Below are 20,883 nucleotides of genomic sequence, written 5' to 3' on the forward strand. Positions count from 1 at the left end.
TGTAACTGCTATTCCTTTATATCAGAATACACTCTTCTTAACTTTCTGCTCCTAGTGTTTAACCTAAAATGAACTCAGCAAGCCCAGGAGGCAAATAAATAACACATGATCATGTCTCTACAAATAGAACTATTCCCTTACTCAAAGTGTGGTTTCCAGACTAGCAACGTCAGCATCTCCTGGGAGCTTCCAGAATGCAGAATCTCAGACCCCACCTCAAGGATGTGGAATTAAAACCTACACTTTAACAAGCTCCCCAGGTGATCCATTATTGCATGAAAATTTGAGAAGTATCTCATAGCACCTATGCCCCACACTTCTCCCATTCTCAAAGTGCATTGTCATCCAAACAATACACCTAAGTTTGTTCTGTTGTGCAAACAACTCAAATTCTCACCTGCCTTCTTGGTTTTTGGATTATAATCATCACCTATTCACCTATCAAAATGAATGAAACTGCAATAGTGTGATGAATCTCCTATGGCAAGGTGGGAGAAAAATGGATATAAGGGTTGGGATTAGCCCACCAAGTAGGAAGCCTTTAGTAGGTAACTTAGCTTCTCTATGCCTCAGTTTTCTCATCTGAAACCTACTTCAGAATACTATGGACAGAACTAAATGAAGAAACACGTGGAAAATGATTTTCATAATTAATTGGAAGTTAAAAAGTTAAATTTGGTGTCTATATCATGTTTTTAACTATAATTTTTTTAAAATATAAACTGCACTAGCCACTTCTGTGACCTCGTTATAGTAAATTCACACAAGTTCCTCTGCATCCTACTACATCTGCTACCCCCTGTTTATGAAAACAGACTCCCTGAACTAAAAATCACAGCAGTACAGCCATTATTTTCTTGTTCTTGTTAGTGCACAAAATTTGCAGATTGAATAATATGAAATAATCACTTATATGCTTCAGAAAACAACTCAGAGAGTTGGTTCCGTACCAAGGTGTTTGGATAAGACACAAACTGATGTGAACTGAACCTCTTCCTCAAAAGGGTCTGAATTCTTCATGCCACTTTATCGCTGAAGATTGGAGCTCAGTACAAACTATTATTAAAGTCACAACTCTTTGTTACAGCTGAAATCACTTCTGTCACTCAGAACAGCGCTGAGGCCCGCCCCGCTTCACTTACGGCAGCCAATTTCATCCGCGCCATTTGGGCAGTCTCGGGTCCCATCACACCGCCAGGACGCAGTAATACACAGCCCAGGTTGGCACTGAAACTCATTACTGCGACATCCTGTAATCCCACAAGCAAGAGAAAGCCAGTTTAAAAAGTTATCCACACAGATATTTCAAAGAAATACAAATTTTTGATGAAATAAAAAAGTATTCCACTAATTAGTAATCAAAGGATGTAAATGACTTGTACAACTAGGAAAACATTTTTATGATTATATTCTGTTTGGGGGTTTGCAGGAAGGTCATTTTCACACACAGCTAACTAGAAGGCACCTTGATGTAAGGAATCTGGAAAGCAATTTGACAACAGTTTTCCTGCTTTTTAAAAGCACTTATTCTTTAATTTAATTTAATACTTTTCCTTCTACACTTTAACAAGCTTCTAGGTCTTTTATTATCACTTAAGGAACGAGACAGAATTTAAAAATTTATGTGTGGAGATTTTCATCTTAGTATTATTTATGATAAATGAATTGCAAGCCTTCTAAATGTCCAATGTGAAAATGATTAAACTTTCTTGTATCTATATCTATATATCATATTAGGAACTCATTAAAATAGTTATGAAGAACTAAATGATTTGGAGAAATATTTGTAACAAAGACAGTTTACCAAAACAAAATTATATACAATAGAAAAAAGCACAGAAAAGACCAGAATGCTAAGGGTAGCTATCTCTGATTAATAACGTCATGAGTAACTTTTTCATATGTGTGATGGTGTTGCTTTTTTCTATTTCACACCCTATAGTTTTTTTAAGTCCCTTTTTATTACTAAATCATGTACAGCAATTTATGGTTCTTTGTTCTTAGATACAGACCAATATCTTGGCTTTTTGTTTGTAACTTATTTGTAAGATGTCTGGTACATCTCTTCTCCGCCAATAAACAAAGGCCAAAAAACAAAATAATCTCTGCAGCCAATCGTGGGTGCACAGACTTGGCATCAAAGCTGCCACATTTCCAAGTGGCAGTGATATCCCTAGTGATACCAAAAAGAGAATATAACTTAAAGAAATTCATTCAATTCAACCAGTATATCCTGCAGTTTTCCTACTTCTCCCTGGGGGACTAGTCTGGCAGTTGGAGGTCCTCAGAGTTTCCCCAAATACCGGACCACTGACCTCCCCATACATTATGTTCTGTATCATTATCATGTGTTTGTTTTTTTTTTAAAAGAGCAGCCAACATCAGCCCAACTTGGAGAAGACTCAAAATTATTCTTTCACAAGCCCATGGTGGTTGAGGAATAATTTGAGGGGTTGGAAGAATAATTATACTTTCCCCATGTATTTAAGCAATCATGCTAAATTATCCACTTCAATGTTTGACTAACTAACCTGAAATTAAGTAAATATACAGATCAATTACCTACTCCCAAAATAAATAAGCAACGTGCTATCCTGTCTTGTGTAAAGGCAGGCATATCAACAGCATGACATAAACATAGTTAAGTGATCTATTCATAGGGGATATAGGCTACTTTGTTCATGGAATGTTCAAATCTGATTGTCTGGTAGTGACATCCTGATTTATAATGTATGCTGCAAATGGTCAGAAACTTTCCTTGACTAAATGGTGGTACCGAGTGGTACAGGAATACGTACACCCAAATACCTTCTATAGACTAATGCATGATGGTGGTTGGTGGTGCAGGTCTGGGGTTGGTGGTGCAGGTCTCTTATCAACTACCTTTAAAACACAACAACCTCCCTTGCAAAAATGCCCCTAAGGAATGTACAAATTCACTCTGGAATCCCAGAACTTCTCATTGGATTTTGTTCTACAAAGCAATATTTCCATGAGAGATTAGAGGCTTTGGAGGTTTAGCTATTAACACAACATATATTAAATCACTTTTATCAATTAGGTCTATTGTTAGTAATCCAACATAATACATTTGTAAATTCAGTACATTTGTTTCCCTTAGTATCCAATAATTTCTGGTTGAAAAGTGTAGCTATCTAGAGGTCAGTCGACTTACAAAGAGTTTCCTATTGCTAGAAAAATCATACACTTAGAAACTGAGCATACTGAAGCAAATTCTCGGTACTGCCTGTTTTAAATATATATATATAGTTATTTCTTAATCAACCTTTTTTCTTTTTTCATTTAAACAACTTTTATTACAAGTCAAATGTTGAGGTTGTTCTTTGTTTTTGCTAAAATATGAAGTTAAGCACATCATGAAAAGAATACAAGATAGATATACAAGATTAATTTCTTAAGAACTTAAAAGGCAATTATTTAATATCACACATTAAATTTTTTTTTAATTGATAGGGGAAGTTTTGCAATTAAGCAACCCTTTCTAATTCGTATTTTTCACATTTGACCTCCCAAATACTCAATCATCTAAATATATGAAGCCCAATTCACTCAACTTATCAATAGATCCATGATAATTCATCAAGTTCATCTTTTCAATGTCAATTTCCATGTCTGTTATAAGCCCCAAATGACTATTATTTGGAAACACCTCTGAAGAAAAGCAAATGGGTACTCTATCATTGCTGGGTGGTAACTTATCAACCAAATGATCCACTATTATTAGAAAACTATCACCCATCCTTTAATATTTGAAAGCGGATATGTACTGTGATAAACATAATGGAAAAGAATATGGAAAGAATGTATATATATATACATATGTAATAATCGCTTTGCTATACAGTAGAAATTAACAAATTACAAATCAACCATACTTCAATAAAAAAAAATTTTTTTTTAAAGCAATGCAGAGAAATAAAAAAAGTTTCAATCTCTTCAAGAAAAATTACAGTGGACACAGGAATAAACCTGTTTTTTAAGCTTACAGAGCTCCAAGCTGGAGAAAAACACGAGTAATCCTTTCTTCATAAATAGCCATAGATTTAGAGTTTCCTGGTTTAAGTGTTGGGCTAAGAATGTGTTAAGATAAGATACTAGAGTAATAGATAATGCCTCAAGGAGGAAAGAAGTTTGTTTTTCCAGAAGGCGCACAGCACAGAATTGAGAGCACCACTTCTGTATCCTTCACAACCTTTAAGCACAGTGCTAGGCACATGAGACAGTAAACACATATTTACCAGGAAATGAGGATTTCTCTTTGTAAAATTCAGTCTCTTGGGATCATTACAGACAAGAGATTCATAAAACCATCAAGGCAAACAATGTCTTTTAATTGAAACTTACTATCTTAAATCTATAGAAAGAAAAATAAAACTTGGTTTAATCTGAAGTAGGAAGACTATCTAAAAGTTTTAAAAGAAAGAGAAAAATATTACCATATTAATGTTTTATTCTTTTGCTCTTTCCCTCTAACAGTTTCTTTTTCCTCTCATGACTTCTCTTCTTAGAAGAAATGGGCAAGTTGTAGTCAACAGAACATTGTCCAGAGTTAACAGAGTAAGGTAATTTCTATGGCAAATCCTATTTTCCTACTCGATCCTCTAACATATGCTGTTCTATCCAGACACTTTTGGTCTACCTGAGGAGGTACATGCGCTCTTTTTAAAAACATGTAACACTATGTGGCATTTAATAATCCTACCTTCACTGAACTCAAATACACTCCTCAATTCACCCATAATTTTTACTTTACTTTTTTGGTACTTAATTTTACTCCCTTGGTGCAGACAAACATATTTGTGATGTTTATAATCTGGTGATGGTTTACTACAATTTTCACACCTTATCCATAGCAACAGTGCCTGTCCCCTTTGGAAGATTTAAAGTCACTTGCTAATTTCCAAACTTGACAGTGCAGCCGTGACACCCAAGGGTAACAGATTGTCTGGTGACCTTGCCCTGACTAATGTCAACTAGTGGAATAGCCAACTCAACTGATGGACCTGAAACAAGACAGGTACAGCCAACCAACCTATTAACACTACTCTTCCTGTGCCACGTTTTAGCTGCTTGGTTTTCAGAACAGGTCACCAAATATGTGGCCAGAATTACTCTTTTTTTTAAAATCCAGTTTACAAACAAATTGAGTTGACTGCTTCCCCAAATTGTTTCAGAGCCCTGATGTTTTGAAGGAGGGAAACAATATTGGTATTAAGAGATATTAGGGACTTCCCTGGTGGCCCAGTGGTTAAGACTTCACCTTCCAGTGCAGAGGGGTGTGGGTTTGATTCCTGATCAGGGAGTTAAGATTCCACATGCCTCAAGACCAAAAAAAACAGAACATAAAACTGAAGTAGTATTGTAACAAATTCAATAAAGTCTTTAAAAATGAAAAAACAAAGCAAAAAGTATGTTTCAAAAAGTCAAGGGCTTTGAGGGAAAACCACAAAGCCAGTTGATGAGTGATCATGTACACACATTATTTAAATGCAGTTTCTTTTTTAAAACAAGACCAAAAGAATATGATGTCAGATTTTAAAAAGCCACAAAAAAAATTATATCCACTGTGTGCAAGACTTTGTTTAAGGTTTGTGGAAGAAACAGAGAATGATAAGCTATGGTCTTTCTTATCTAGAGTTTACAAATTTATTGGGAACAAAAGTTATTTATGCATTATAAATTACACAGCCATATAACAACAATAGCTGCTACTTGTTGAGTACCTACTATGCATCAGATGATATAAAAATATTTATACACATCCATTAGATTCTTTTAGAAATAGATGAATTGAGAGTTCTATTTCCTTAGTAGGAGAATTTGCACCTCAGAGACATCAGTTAAATTCCCACAGATGCAGAAAACAAATTTTTTGCAGAAAATGATTCAGACCCGGGGCCTATATTCTACTCTTCATCTCACATCCCACAAAACAAATGACAGTTTTCAATCACTCATAATTTACTTATTAAGTGCCAGCAGTATTTTAAGTGTTTCCCATAGATGACCTCACTTATCCTCACAACTATGAGATAATACTGCTATAATACTATGAGATAGTATTAATAGCCCCATTTCATAGATAAGAAAACTGAGGCTTGACCAAATCTCACAACTGGTAGATGGAGAAGTAGGGATTCACACAGCAGGTAGTATGACCCCAAAGCTGTGCCATATGACACTAGGTGATTTGGTTCCAAATACGCACCAGAGACAGTAAGAACCAGTTGGTCTCACGGAGGGAAAAATGAGCACCATAAGATGGTGTGATGAGAGAAGGCTTCTTGAAGGAGAAAAGACTGCACTGGGCTGTGTGAAAGACCAGGACTTGGGTGGATGACAGAGAGACCAGGCTTTGTGTAGGGTCCAAACAACTTGAAGGAGGCCCAGCTTGGGTGAAGTCTAATGAGCAGGCCTCCAAAGCCCAAGCACGGGAACCTCTTCAAACATGGGGGACAACCACGCTGGGTGATGGAGAAGAAAGGGCCTTGAATGTCAAATGGGTTGAGAGTGAGAAAACTAAGAAATCTTTCCTGCCAGTAACTCTATTGGGCTTCCCTGGTGGCTCAGACTGTAAAGAATCTGCCTGCCATGCAGGAGACCTGGGTTTGATCCCTGGGTCGGGAGATACCCTGGAAAACGGAATGGCATCCCACTCCAGTATTTTTGCCTAGAGAGTTCCATGGACAAAGGAGCCTGGTGGGCTACAGTCCATGGGTTCACAAAGAGTCAGACACAATTGAACGACTAACACTTTCACTTTCACTTCAGTAACTATTAAAACTAAAAGGCTCTCTGGGTGGATGCAAATCTGAATGAAGATACAGATTTGGCCCTGAGAAGACCTTGTGCTCCTCAGAACCTTGCCCAGAGCAAGAGCTTGGTGATCTAGGCTGTGGGTGGTTCACTCAGAGGCTCCGGTAGGCATAGGGCTCACCCTGCATCCCTTCTAGTTGCCCCACAATGATCCAATGCCTGGCAGATGGCCAACAGTTTCCACAGGTGCCACCCAAGGCCTCCTAGTGTTCTGTCTTTTCCAAGCTGAATGGATGTGTCTGAGCATCCAGCATGCGGAATTCAGCCAGTCCTTGCAAGATAGCAGGTTGCAAAGACTGCTGAAAGATTTAATAATTTTTAAAGTGTCTTTTCAATGATCAAAAGGCAGCAGAATAACATGATACACTATCAGAGAAGCCTCTCAGTTCTGGGAAGTGGGAAGTTACGTTTCCACCTTTTCTAACTGAGCTATTCCTCCCCCGTTTTGTTTAAACACTAGCTACCAGCCGTTCTCTACCCTCATCTCTTCCACACCACTTCTTTCTCCTTAAGCACCTCTTAGCCCTACAATCAGACTGTCCATCAGCACTGCACTGAATTATAAATAAAATCACACTTCCCAGGGACTCTTGACAGGAACACGATGGGCATGTAGGGTGGGAAAAGTATTCAACTGCGCTGGGCAAAGAGCAAATGTCTAGTGTCCCATCCCCTGTCACGTGACATATATGTCCAAACACCCTTGAGAATGGCGGCACCACCCCCAGTTGAGAACAACATGGAACATCTAAGCGGCTTGGACATTCAGAGCTCGAAATGTCTTACCCCACATGAAAGAGATCATCTAAGAAAACCCCTATAATAAATTCTTCCCTCCTAAAGATAATAAAATTTTTTAAATGGCAATCATACTCCCTCCCACCCATCAATAAGAGGGCCTGGGGTTGGGCAATATCATGCCCCAGCTGCTAGTACCAGCACCCTGAAATGAACGTCCATGGGAGTGTGATAAAGAATCCCAGTTCCAGGAAAGCCTGTTTCACCCTGGAGTGCCCTATCAGGTGTCCACAGGCTTACCCATTCAAGGGTGAGGGGAGTCACAGGAAAAAAAAACAAGCCAAAACCTGAAGTCCTCAGGCAGTTGTTCTTCACTAATGGAAAGGATCACTGCTATGAAAAACAAAGTCAGAAACACACCCGTTTCTGGTGGAACCTTTTCCCATCTGTGTAATTATTAGAACAAAAAATATATATATACTTTTCTCAAACATCCTCTCCTCACCTTGCCACACTTATAAATAAATGAATAAAGATATAAACTGACAATCACCTGAGTGCCTAAAACATGCACAAGAAGCTATTTTGACCAAGAACACTCAGCAATGAAAACTTCCTGCCAGCCAGTACCAAACACTGAAATTGTGTTTGTTTGAGTCTTTCCTGTATTTTCGCATATAATCCATGCCGTGTTTTCTTTTGCAGCTGAGTCACTGAGGTTCCTACAGAGGGACACATACTCCACCTGGGAGAAAACTAAGCCCAAGAACTTTGTCCCCACTCCCCACCAAGGAACTAACTGGTTATCTGATAGCCAAAGAGCTGCATGTATATAGGATGCTGAAACGACACTATCCAAACCAAAGAAGATAGTCTCCCTGCTCTGGTTAATAAGAACCCAGTGAATCCAACTCCATAAGGAAAGAGTCCAGCACCCTTCAACACAATGTCTTAACATGACTTGTACAAAAACTATAAATCACCCCCATTTAGGAGCTGATTTCCAACCCCAGCTGCCCAAAGTATTCCTACGTGGCTTACTGATTAGCAATATAAGTTATTGGGAAAACAGTTCAATGGAATCAAAAACTAACAAGGAAAATCACACTCTTATAAGAAATAAGGGACTACGCAGATGCAGGCAAACCACTTTCCTGCTTAAGGCTTTTATAGGGTGTGATAGACCCACTCTCAATCTGAACGCAGAGTTTATAAATAGCACCAAACCAGGGTTTCTCTCATTAATCAGTTCCAAGTGTTGAATCATAAGTCAAATCAATACACATGTGTTAAAGCTACAGGCATCATTGATGTTTTGGTCATCTTAAGTAAATTAGGTCACAGGTTATCAAATGATCAATGGCTTGATACCAGAAATTATGACAACAGCAGGAGAAGAAGAAATTGACTCCCAGTTGATGGATTTGGTGATTCTCTACAGTCACAGGGCAAATCATTTGTAACTACAAAACAGGTCTTCTGGACTGAATCATACAAACACTTTCTTGTTCTGATCTTTTTTTTTAAATTTTTATTATTAACTTTATTTAAGTATAACTGACTGACAATACTGTTTCAGGTGTTCAATATAGTGAATCAATATTTTTATAGCTTATACTCCACTTAAAGCTATTAGAGGACTTCCCTGATGGTACCACGGATAAGAATCCACCTGCCAGTGCAGGGGACCCAGGTTTGATCCCTGATCCAGGAAGATCCAACATGCCATGAAGCATCTAAGCTCGTGCGCCACAGTAAGCTCGTGTGCCACAGCTACTGAAACCCACATGCCCTAGAGCCCATGCTCCACGAGAGAAGCCACCTCAATGAGAAGCCCGAGCACCACAGGGAACAATAGGCCTGCTCTCTGCAACTAGAGAAAGCCCGCACGCAGAACAAAACCCAGCTCAACCACCAAATAAACAGTTATTACAAAATAATGGCTACGTTCTTTTGTGCTGTACACTTTTTCCTTGTTTTTATTTAACAAACACTTTGCTGTACTTGGTCCCTTACTCTATACTATTTAGTTCTTGACCATTCACAATAGTTACACCAATATGCTCTCAAGACATGAAAAGGGATAAAAAGAGGCAGAAACAGAGGAAGAAGGAGAAAAGAGGAAGAAAAAGGAAGACAGCGGGGGAGGAAAGGAGAGTTACCAAAGTCAACCAACATCAGTGTCCAAACACTAAATGTAATGAGACCTAGCATTTTACCCTAACCTCAGTGGAACAAAATGGTAACTCATTCTTCTTTAACAGTGGCCCAAACCCAGGCTGGACCGGTTTGTAACTGCTAAGTGGGTTTATAGGTCACAAATTTCATGCTGGGAACTCTAAGCTCTCACTTGAAATGTGTACATTTTCAGAAAGTGGAGATTAGATATAGTTGTATATATATTATGTATAATATATATAATTGTATATATATGCATGAAATTTACTCTGAAGCAACCAATGCTTCCACATCAACAAGCAAGTCTAATGACAATGCTGGCCAGAAATATTGATCATTATGAGGCTTATGGTGGGGCTTATTATAGTGTTTACACAAACTCTGACCTTTTTTCCCTTCTACTCAACTTATATCTCAGAAAGAGTTTTATAAGAAGCTCAAAATTCTCCCACCATGACCTGATATATATATGAAAAATAAAGACAGAAAAAGTAAATGAGATTAAGAGACCAAAAGAAGAGTGATAGCAAGGTGACAGGAATTTATTATGATTCTACCAAGAACAGCATGTTATTCTAAAGTATGAGCTCCTAAAAGCAGGAATAAATACCTCTATAATCCCAGAGCCTAGCACAGAACCTCCTAGTACCCAAATCAATAAACAAACGATATGAGATGCATTAGAATATGTGGCTGAAGCTGATTTCCAAAAGATTGATAAAGCCTCAAGATCATGATGATTCGTGTACTTTTATAATGGATCCCGCCACTTTTCTTCCAATCTAACCTACCAATGGAATAATTATCTTCCATATTGACTCTCTTGAGAGTCCAAAAAATTCTTTAGAAGCCAACCCCAAATCTCTGGGAGCCTATTTATATGTCTGGGTCATTCTCTGCTAATTCAATAAATGATGGAACTTCCCCCTTCCCCTGACCTTCACCCATATTATACAAACTATTTATAAACAGCATTACTCTGGAGTACTCTGTACCCTCCCCCACAAAAAAAAAAAAAAATAGGGGAAAAAAAGGAAGCTGCAAGAGAATATCTGATTCCACAAATCAAAATGTGTAATTTTTATAGCACATGGATCTCTGCTCAATGCTATAGTACATGCTGGATCACAGGGCAGTTTGAGGGGTAACGGATACATGTTTACGAATGACTGAGTCCCTTGCTGTTCACCTGAAATTATCACAACATTGTTAATCGGTTATTCCTCAATACAAAAAGTTTTTTAAAAATTTGTAATTTTTATTATAAGCGATTTGCTAACATATGCATGAAGTTAGTTTCCCTGTAGAGTCAAAGGTAAAGGTGTATTTGGTAACTCGGGAAACCATAAAATAGGATCTATTGCACTTGCAAAGACTTTCATGGTGGAGTGATATAAAATGTCCTGTGTCTCCTCTACTACAGTGATTTCAGCAGATTGAACAAAAAGAACTTCAGGACATGCCTCACCAGCAGGTTATCTGTTAAACCAGGAGTCCTTTGGCCCTGGTTTGTTATGCCTGGGCTTAAATAGCATTTATGGGTCTCCAAATCACTTCCAGGCTCTATAAATGTCATCACTTCATGTTATAATGTGAAACTCAATAGCTTGTTGACACAGAATCAACAATATTATATTATCACGCACTAACACCCATGTGTAATAAAATAGTATTTGGGTTTCTGACTAAATACAGTGAATTTATAACTCCCCAATATTAAGAGCAGCTTAAATAAAATTATAAGTTTATCTGCAGTGATGGTCAAAAGCAGGAAGAAAAAGGTAACATATATTTCCTAAGATTTCACCTAATCTGTATTTAAGTATCAATAAGTAAGGACCGTAAGAACCTATTTTCATAATAAAGTGTTAACCATGCAATAAAATAGAACTTAGAATTTTGATGGAAAAAATAATGGTTTCAGTAATAAATTATATGAGGAATTACATACAACAAAATCTATGACACAAAAAATTAAAGCTATTGCTTACTAGAATTTTGCCTGTATTACACTTTTTAAAAAACTACAAGAAAATAAACTGGCATTAGGAATTTTGGTCAAGAATGGAGTTTTCAATTATCATCTTAATTCTGAAAGTTAGACATCTAGAATTATACAGTGCTGACTTAGACAATGAATGAATAAGTTGAGATTCCAAATACAGGCATTATTTAAAGACAATTTTAATTAAATTCAGTAAGAAATTCAGATTTTTCAATTAGGGCTAAAATAAGAAGATAGTGATGGAGAAAACACTAGACTAAGATCCAAGACACATGGGTAGCACAGACTACTGCACCCATATCATTCAAAAAGTTCCATGAAGTCTGGAATTCTGTTTTATTCACTATTAAGTTTTCAGTCGATAAGGATTTCTTGCTTAACTGACTTAGGTTGGTGAACATGGATTTAAACTCTGATATCCAGTTTCCTGGGTTTCCCAGGTGGCTCTATGGTAAAGAATCTTCCTGCTGAAGCAGGAGACACAGGTTTGATCCCTGGGTCAGGAAGATCCCCTGGAGAAGGAAACGTCAACCCACTCCAGTCTTCTTGCCTGAAGAATTCTATGGACAGAGGAGCCTAGCAGGCTACAGTCCATGGGATTGAAAAGAGTCGGACTAACACTTTCTCACTTTTTTCATGCTGTTACCTTACCTGCAAAATTTCTGACCTGCAAAACCAAGTTCTGATAAGGATTAAAGAGGTAAACCACAAGCACAAAGCCTGAAGGACAGCAGTCCCTCTGTGAAGGGTGGTTCCCTCCTGGGCATACCCACTTCTCATCCATCTCAAATATTCTAACAGCCTAGAAAGTAAAATATTCAGGAACCAGTGCCCTCACCAGGTAAGACCTGTCTGTTCCCCTAACTAATTGAGAGAAATTCCCAGAGCCTGAGCCCCCTTGCTTGTGAGTAGCTCAGCATTTACAGCAAGGTGGTTGGTTGCCTGCCCATGAACAAAGTAGCCACTGGCCCAGTCTGAGATCAAGGACAAGACTGAAAATCAGATTTATCCTAGGAAACACAGGTCAAGCTGGGGCCAAAACCAAGCTTGCCACTGGTTTTCTATTTTATTCTCAATGCATTTTCCTATTTTCCTACAATAAACATTTTTATTCTTCATCTATTTCAAATCACTCAATCTCAGGTGAGCCTCTGGAGTTTTTATGCAAACTCCCATAAGTGTATAATTTCAACACACACAAAATTTGATGATAAATATAGAGGCTTTCCCAGAGTGGACTTTAAATCATTATATTAACTTGGACACAGCAACTTTTTTATGGTCATGAAAGTATTCCCCTTGACCTCAGCACTTCCCTCAACATATGGCATAGAACTGAGGACATAAAAGAAATTCAGGATTTTAATCAACTGAAGCTAAGTTAAAAAGCTTTTCTTCGAGAAAGTTCATAAATTCTCCAGGACCTAGGTTCAAAAACATGAAATTCCAAATTCCTTAGAATGGTTAAGATATTCAGTATCTGAATTCTCTGAATGTTTGCTTATGCAATATAAAAATGCTACAAATGTACATATTCTTTGACTAAAATCATATGTGATTTATGACTTATATCCAAAGGAAAACTTTATCATCTTCAGTTATTACCTTCTCTCTGGTCCAACCATTCCAAAAGGAGGAATAAAGTACCCCATCATTGCCATGACCCCAGCCCCAGGCTTTCCTGGTAATTAAACACAATTCTCAACACCCTCCGAAATAGTCTCCACCTCATACAGCAAACGCTCCAAACTCAATTCGATCCAAAAGCATGTGTTGAGGCTCTGGCAGAACATCTCTTTGTATGCTCGAGGAAACAGAATAACAACTGTCTGGACACAACAGGAAAGACAGAAGTCCAGGACAATTTGGCTGTCCTCAGTCAAGCCCATACAACCAGCCCACCTCCTGCCAGGACTAAGTGAGGCCAGCTCTTCCCTGAATAAGAGTGTGTTCACTGTTTGTTAAGAGCACTCAACACTTTACTAAGTTTGGCAGGTAAAGTTACAAAGAGGGAAAAGCAACTTAAACCTAAAAGGCTCCTCTGATAGTCCAGGAATGAGGTGATTAGGGCCTTATCTAGTTAAAGAGTCCCACCTCTGCTTCATTTCCCCCACCCACGTCTAAAAATCCTTTCTTTTTCTTCCCTTTAGATCCCCATGACATGGCCAAAGTGTTCTGAGCCTCAAAATCTGCACCTAAGTGAACTTACAGCAAAGTTTAAGTGAGTTTTAAAGCTTTCTGTGGATACTCGTACTTTCAGCAGAAAACAGGAAGCCCTCAAAGAAGTGAAATTTCTAATTGTGGCATTTTAGGCTTCCCTGGTAGCTCAGACAGTAAAGAATCTGCCTTCAACGCAGGAGACCCAAGATCCATCCCTGGGTCAGGAAGATCCCCTGGAAAAGGAAATGGCAACCCACTCCAGTATTCTTGCCTGGGAAATCCCATGGACAGAGGAGCCTGGTGGGCTGTAGTCCATGGGATCACAAAGAGCTGGACACAATTGAGCGACTAACACTTTCACTTTCAATGCCCAAATACCTTCTTCACAGAATGATGGCACAGATTTTAGGATCCTAACAGGACTCCAAATGTGGTACCTGGTCAGCTATCTTTGCTGATACCGGAAATGTCATCAGCACTGAGAGAGCATTTTTCCATAAAAGCACAGGCCATCAAAAATACAGTCCAAGGGTTTCCCAAGAGAACTGGTAACATCTCTGAATCACTGTAATGTGTTTTAGATTAATCTGGGATTTAGAAAAAGGCCCTAAGAAAACATTTCAAAATGAATGATGCCAAAACCCAAGAGAATCAAGTAATGAATACGATTTACTGAAATACTGTAGTTTTGGTTTTTTTGTAAACTGAAACCCCTTGCTCTACTTTTTGTAACTCAAAGATTTCCTTCCATTGGAAATATAAGATTTACCAACTCCACCTAATGTGTATGTGTATATCTGTGTATATATGCATGTACATACACACACACACACACACACACGGAAGCCCAGTGTTTCAAAGCTTGCTGTTAAGGAATGAAGCTGATACACTGAAGGCATACTTTCCACTACACCTGTAGGAATGCATCTCAAGCAGAGGAGTCTACTTTTCCCTTCTTCCATTCAACCCAGCATGTCTAAAAGTCAACAGCTTTTCTACAGAAGTTTAAAAGACGAAGTCTGAGTAACCAGACGGCTGTATGTTTGCTATACTACTCTAAAATGGGGGCGGGGAGGAGTCGGGTGAGGAAAGGGGGAGAAGAGGGAAGCCTGCTGAGAAGTCAAGTGACCTTCCAGAGAGAAAGCCCTGAAGTCTACACCCGGGTTCAAAACTCCGGCCCTCTTCTGGTGCCTCCTCTGTGCCTACAACTCCCTTCTTACCCCTTAGAATCATTAAAAATAGGCTTTAGGGACTTCCCTTGGGAAAGCTCTCCAAGGGATTTCCCTGGTAATCCAGTGGTTAGGACACCACACTTCCACTGCAGGGGTAACAGGTTCCATCCCTGGTCAGGGAACTAAGATCCCACATGCCATGAAGCATAAGCCAAAAAAAAAAAAAAGGCTTTATCCTTCTTCCATATGATGGTCCTTTGAATATTTGAAGAGAGAACTAACCATTGTTCCTCTGATTCTTTTCTTCTCCAAAAGAAACATCAAGTTTTTCTATCATTCCTCCCAAAACATGCTTACAGTTCTCTCATCCTCCTTGCATCTATCCTCCAAATCCAGTTCAAATATCTTAACAAAGGTGGGGTCCTCGAAGTGGAACAAATGCCCAGGGTCACCTGAACATCTATGGCCAGGACCACAATAGCCTACCACAATGTTCATTCCTCTTCCTCCTTCAGACACAGAATCCCAGTTTTATTCAGGTGAACGGTGTATTCAGCCAAAAGGCTATATTTCCCAGACTTCAGCTAAGTGTGGTCACTGGAGCAAGTTTTAATCAATGAGATGAAATGCAAGCAATAGGGCTGTGCAGGACTTCTGGGAAGTCTCTTTTAAAGAGAGAGCATGCCCTTCTCTTTCCTCCTCCATTTCCACACCTAACATGCAGCAGAGGTAGCCATGGCTACAGACACTATTTTGGACAATGAGGTGACCTTAGGGATGGAAGCCACCAGCAGAGGCTGGTGGAGCAGGAAGATAGGTACGTAGGTCCCTGATGATAGATGGAAGGACCAAGTCAGCCTCCTACTGCTGGTTATGTAAAGGAGAAACAAAGCCAAACACAATCCTCTCTGCAGTAGAGCATGCCTGTCACCTACCTGGAAGGACAGAGTTGCTTTACTACAACTCAGAGAACTTTCCACTAAAAGATTTCTTGAGTTTCCTGCTTACACATGGCTCTGTGCCAGACAGAGGATACCAGAGGAGGCAAGCATAATTCTTAGCATCAGTGGTCCTATGCTAGAGAAAGAGATAAAATACATAAATAATTTTAATTCTTGGTGTGATGATAAGTGTTGTGAGAGAGGCTCAGATAACATTCACTAGAGACCAAGAAAGGCCCTGTGGAGGAAGGTGCACTTAAGCTTCAATATGTGGGTCTGAGGGAAGGGTGTGCCTGGCAGAAGGAACAAACTGGAACTGGCATAGAGGCAGGAAAGTATAGGGCATGACCAAGAACAAAACACATTCTTCATCCTATGTCACTGACACATGCCTTCAAATTACCAAGAGTGTGCTTGAAGCAGATTTCCTTTGATGTAAAGAAAAAAAAAAAATTGTAAGATCCTGGCACCCTCTAAAGCCACTGAGTGCTTCCACGTTGTCAATTCAATTCACCAGGCATTTATGGAGCACTAACAGACCATTGTCTATTTTCAAAGAATCCGAAATTATTAAAAGAGGGAAAAAAAAATCACTATTTATGATCCTTACACAGTCTGCTTAAAAGCCGAGGGTTCACCTTTGTTCCTCCCTCTGAAAGGCTTTCTCCTAGACCAGAGGGCACATCTGAGCTCTACTTATATCCATGCGTCCATCACTCTTGCTCTCAGAGTTACAAAGACATCACCAGTCAGCTCTGCAGAGGACCAGATTTACAGGAAGCAGGCACAAGACACGCAAAATGGAAACACTGAGCCCATTGAGAAGTTTGAAATCCTACGTAACATGACATTTTAGGTCTGTGATTTCAAGCCCTAGAGGGGTAAGTCCAAATAAATGTTCTTGGGGGTAAAAAGGCAAGGTACAATGCCTGTCTTCTAATGCTTCCTTGACTTCCCTCTCCTTATAAAAAAATTTTTTTAAAAAATTTTTTCCCCCAACAAGTTCTATGGATAGAGAATGTGACAAGTAGTTCCTTTATTTCAAAAGACACAGCATGGTGGCTGCTCTGCTGCATTGACCTAAGCAAGAGCTGGTCAACTATGAATGATTTAGCACCAGGTTCCCTGTGGGGCCAAAGGTTTACTGAATGCTCACCAAGTGCCGGACCCTGCACGCTCACAATGTCCTTTAAATATTCTCAGGAACCTGTGGAGTAGAAATCACTAAGTAGTCCAGGAAACTGAAGCTCAGAGAGGTCAAGCAGCCTAGAGGTACATCTCTGGAACTTAACACCAGACAGAGTCCCAGCACCAGACAGGGTTCAACCACAGGTGAACTGTGTCCAGAGGAGACCCTTCAGATTGAGGACCCTTGGGTGGGTGGAGAAGGGGGCAGGGGGCGGGACCAGAGAGCTTCCATAATAGTGGAAAGAGCCCAAAATTTTGCTCAGCGACCACAAATGTAAATTTATATCACTGGCTTCAGCTCATCCCCACAATTTAGGCTGCCTTCAAGGAAACTGTAGGAATTTTCTCCTTATAAAATCTGATTGATGTTAGCACTGAATTTTTGCAAATTCGTAAATATATTCACTTCTCATACGTTATTCAAGATGCCAAATGTTCCTTCTAGAAGGAATCCTAAATAACCCTCTATCACCTATCCGACAGATGCAAATCCCCTGAGCATTCAATGCCTTTCAGAAACTGCAGTGGTATGGGGGACAGTTTGGTTATGTTCCAGCTCATTGTCTGGAGACCAAGACATAATCATTTAAGTAAGGAAGAGAATTTTCATCTATAAAGATTCTAAAAATAAGAACATTTTAGTTGTATATTTGTATAGCACTTTAAATCTGCAGTTGAGCTTTACTGACTAATGCAATCACTACATCCCAACATTTTGGTAAGTTCCTTCTCAATAGAATATCTAAATCTCCACTCAAATTTATTTCTAGCTAAACACCAAATTGTTACATCCCTCATTCATTTTTCACTTAGAAAAAAAGAAAGAAAATAAAACATTAAAGACTTCATAGTTAAAAGCTTATCCTAAAGTGAGTTTCATCATTACTTGCTACCACCATCATACCTTTATTTTGCTATGTATATGCTGATTAAGTTTCATTCCCCTAAATCTTCTCAAGTGTCCTTTCACCAGACTTTTCCGTAAAATCATACATTAAAAGTTACTCTGGTGCATTTCTCTCAAACTATAACCAGCTAGTTCTCATTTGTAAGGTTGGCAGGAAGAGAATGAGATGAAGAGAAAATTCCCTAATTTGTCATCAATAAAATAAATCAGGCTATATTTATAAATAAAATAAAGGCTATATTTATAGCCTTTAATCTTGAGTATAATTTACTGATTCAGTCATTTATTTACAAAATTGATGGAAATTGTTAACAAGGAGTTAATTAATTTAAGTCACCTGATTACCACAGTTAATTAACCACACTGACTTAATCTTCTTTGAAAACATCAACTAATCATTTCCCAGGTGTCAAGGGGTAAATCGTTAAATAAAAAATAAACCTCTGTCCTCTGCTTCAAGGGAGACTACTTGAGTGTGTTTTCTTTGCAGATTCCAATCTAGCAACAAGCCAAGTTTAGGCCAATTTTTTTCCTATATGGCTATACTGAAAGTGTACACTGAAAGAGCTATCTTTCCAGAGTTTTTTCCTCCATGTAATGGGGGAAACCAAGCTTGCAACCTTCCCATTCACCCATGTCATTTTGAATTACTTCAAAAATGAGTTAGAAATACTTCTTGAATTAAAATGAACAAATGAAAGGCAGAAACTGAGGCTTTCATATGGGAAAGTGAATTTTCAAAAAAAAGAACTGAGAAACTTTATTTGGAGAGTGTGACTACAGCAATAGCCTGCGGGAATCGAGGGGGTGGGGGCTACTGAACTGTTCCAATCCCGGTCGTGGCGCTGGATACACAAATACATACATGTATGAAAATTTATAAAACTATACATGCACAATTTAAGTCTATGCTAATTTAAATGATAAAGCTCTTTGTTAAGGCTAATATTGAAGCTTACCCACAGGAAAACTGTAAAATCTTTTTCTCTTTTTTTACAGATAGAAAAATTAAGACCAACCACCTCAAAAAAGGGGAGACGGTGTGGAAAGTGTAAGAAAACCAACTCTGAAAGAGAAAATCGGGAAGAATCCATCCTATGTGTCTTGTGTTAATACAGCTCTCAATTCATAGATCCACCGCTTCTCGGCAAGAAAAAGTAAAACCAACTGTCTTTGATCTACGCACGCACCCCCAGTGCCAGGTGGTGGTCCTGAAGGGAACCAAAGTCCCAGGTCACTGTGACAAACCACACTTGGGCCTCCTAGAGAGAAAGAGTGCTAAAGGGCCTCAATCAAACAGTTCCTCTTCTCTTCCCTTTCTCATTCCTTCAATCACAGCAAAATGCTTGAGAAGTAAATCTGGATTAAGGATTTTGTTGCACATATTCACAATCAGCAACAACTATTAAAGACCTCTTTGATTTCCTTCACAGGGAAGTGAAAGTGTTCAATACCTTACGCATCCTTCTTAGCTCAAGTCCCATGTTCTCTCTTGTCTGCCCTGCTGGGTTTAATTATTTACAGAAAGAAGAATCTAATCTTTGCTCTCTCCCAGTTAGTACGTTCAATTTTTAAACCATGCATTTTGTTTTTCACTAGAATCTCAGCTTCCAGTGATTACTTAGCAAATTCTTTCAACACCTCACTGCACCAAATATTAGGGAAGAAGTAAATTTTTATGTCAGAAGTGAACTAGAAAAATAATTCAGAGAGGTGGTACATAAAAGTCAACCATTTAGCAATTGACTTAAGAAATGTATGGCTTTTACCTTATCCACATGCAAACTGTTGTTTTATTGCATACTAAGAAATAAAACTGGTTTATTAATAGTTATCATTATGGTCTAAAAAATTGTAACTTCCCTTTACTCTAAATCCAAAATTTTCCTCTCAACCTTACCTGATGCCAATGAATCCCTAAGGAATGACTGATAGAGTGCTGCAACTTTGTTGCTTTTAGGGTCAACCTTTCCTTTTGTTCTAACAATCTTATTTTCACTGAGCTAATTAGAGGAAGGACAGCCTTACTAGAAAGTAAGAAGTTCAATCTTTGATGTCAATTGAACAGATTTACAGCAGAAACTCCCCATAATGTCATCCTAAGGAAAAAGCACAAGCAATAACATCTCTGTTACCTAGAAAAGCTGATTTAAGCAAAACAATTAATTAGGAGATGAGGTAGGCTCCCTTCCAAGACTCTCACCTTCAGATACCTTCCTTTCTTTCGTCCCTGCCCCCTATCAAACTATCAACTTTGCATCTCCTTCTCTCTGAACCTCACTCAGGAATGTTTTCTGTGCATTATTATCTCAGCTAACTACTTGGCCAGACAGGGGTAAACATTTCTGCACTTTAACCAGAGTTTCAAGGGGAAGAATGTATTCCTCTAAAGAACTGGCGCTAATGGTGACCGAGCAGACATCTCTGGCCAGGGTGAGAGACACTTTGGAGCCAAGAGACATTCCAGCCCTTCCAACCCATATGCAAATGCCTTCCCCATCTCTCCAGGAACAACCTTTCCAGCTAACAAGAGTCTCAGTTCTCACTTGGTTATTCATTACCTTCTTCTAGGACTTTGAATAAGGGAACTTAGTAGGAATTTTTCCATCAAGTATAAAGCAACAACTTTCTATATCTGCACTGCCATCCCTAAAAGGAAGTTAAAATAGAACTCTCTCTGATAGTCAAAGGGTCTTTTGAATTAAAAGATGTGTAATTATAGAGAAGACATTCTTAGATAATGGAAGAGTAGCAGAG

At 38.8% G+C, this 20,883-nt stretch overlaps 1 protein-coding gene across 1 annotated transcript in view; it reads right to left on the reverse strand.

The window, feature by feature from the left end:
- LRP2 (LDL receptor related protein 2) overlaps positions 1 to 20,883 on the reverse strand; it is a 184,030-nt gene that overhangs the window by 151,073 nt on the left and 12,074 nt on the right. Inside the window, exon 2 of the mRNA XM_088829892.1 lies at positions 1,143 to 1,250. Coding sequence (XP_088686018.1) covers positions 1,143 to 1,250 — 108 coding nt within the window. The remainder of the gene's footprint in view (positions 1 to 1,142; positions 1,251 to 20,883) is intronic.

This window comes from Moschus berezovskii, chromosome 2, assembly GCF_049115385.1.
Source record: "Moschus berezovskii isolate FMDL1 chromosome 2, NW_MosBer_1.0, whole genome shotgun sequence".
NCBI classification, from domain to species: Eukaryota; Metazoa; Chordata; class Mammalia; order Artiodactyla; family Moschidae; genus Moschus; species Moschus berezovskii.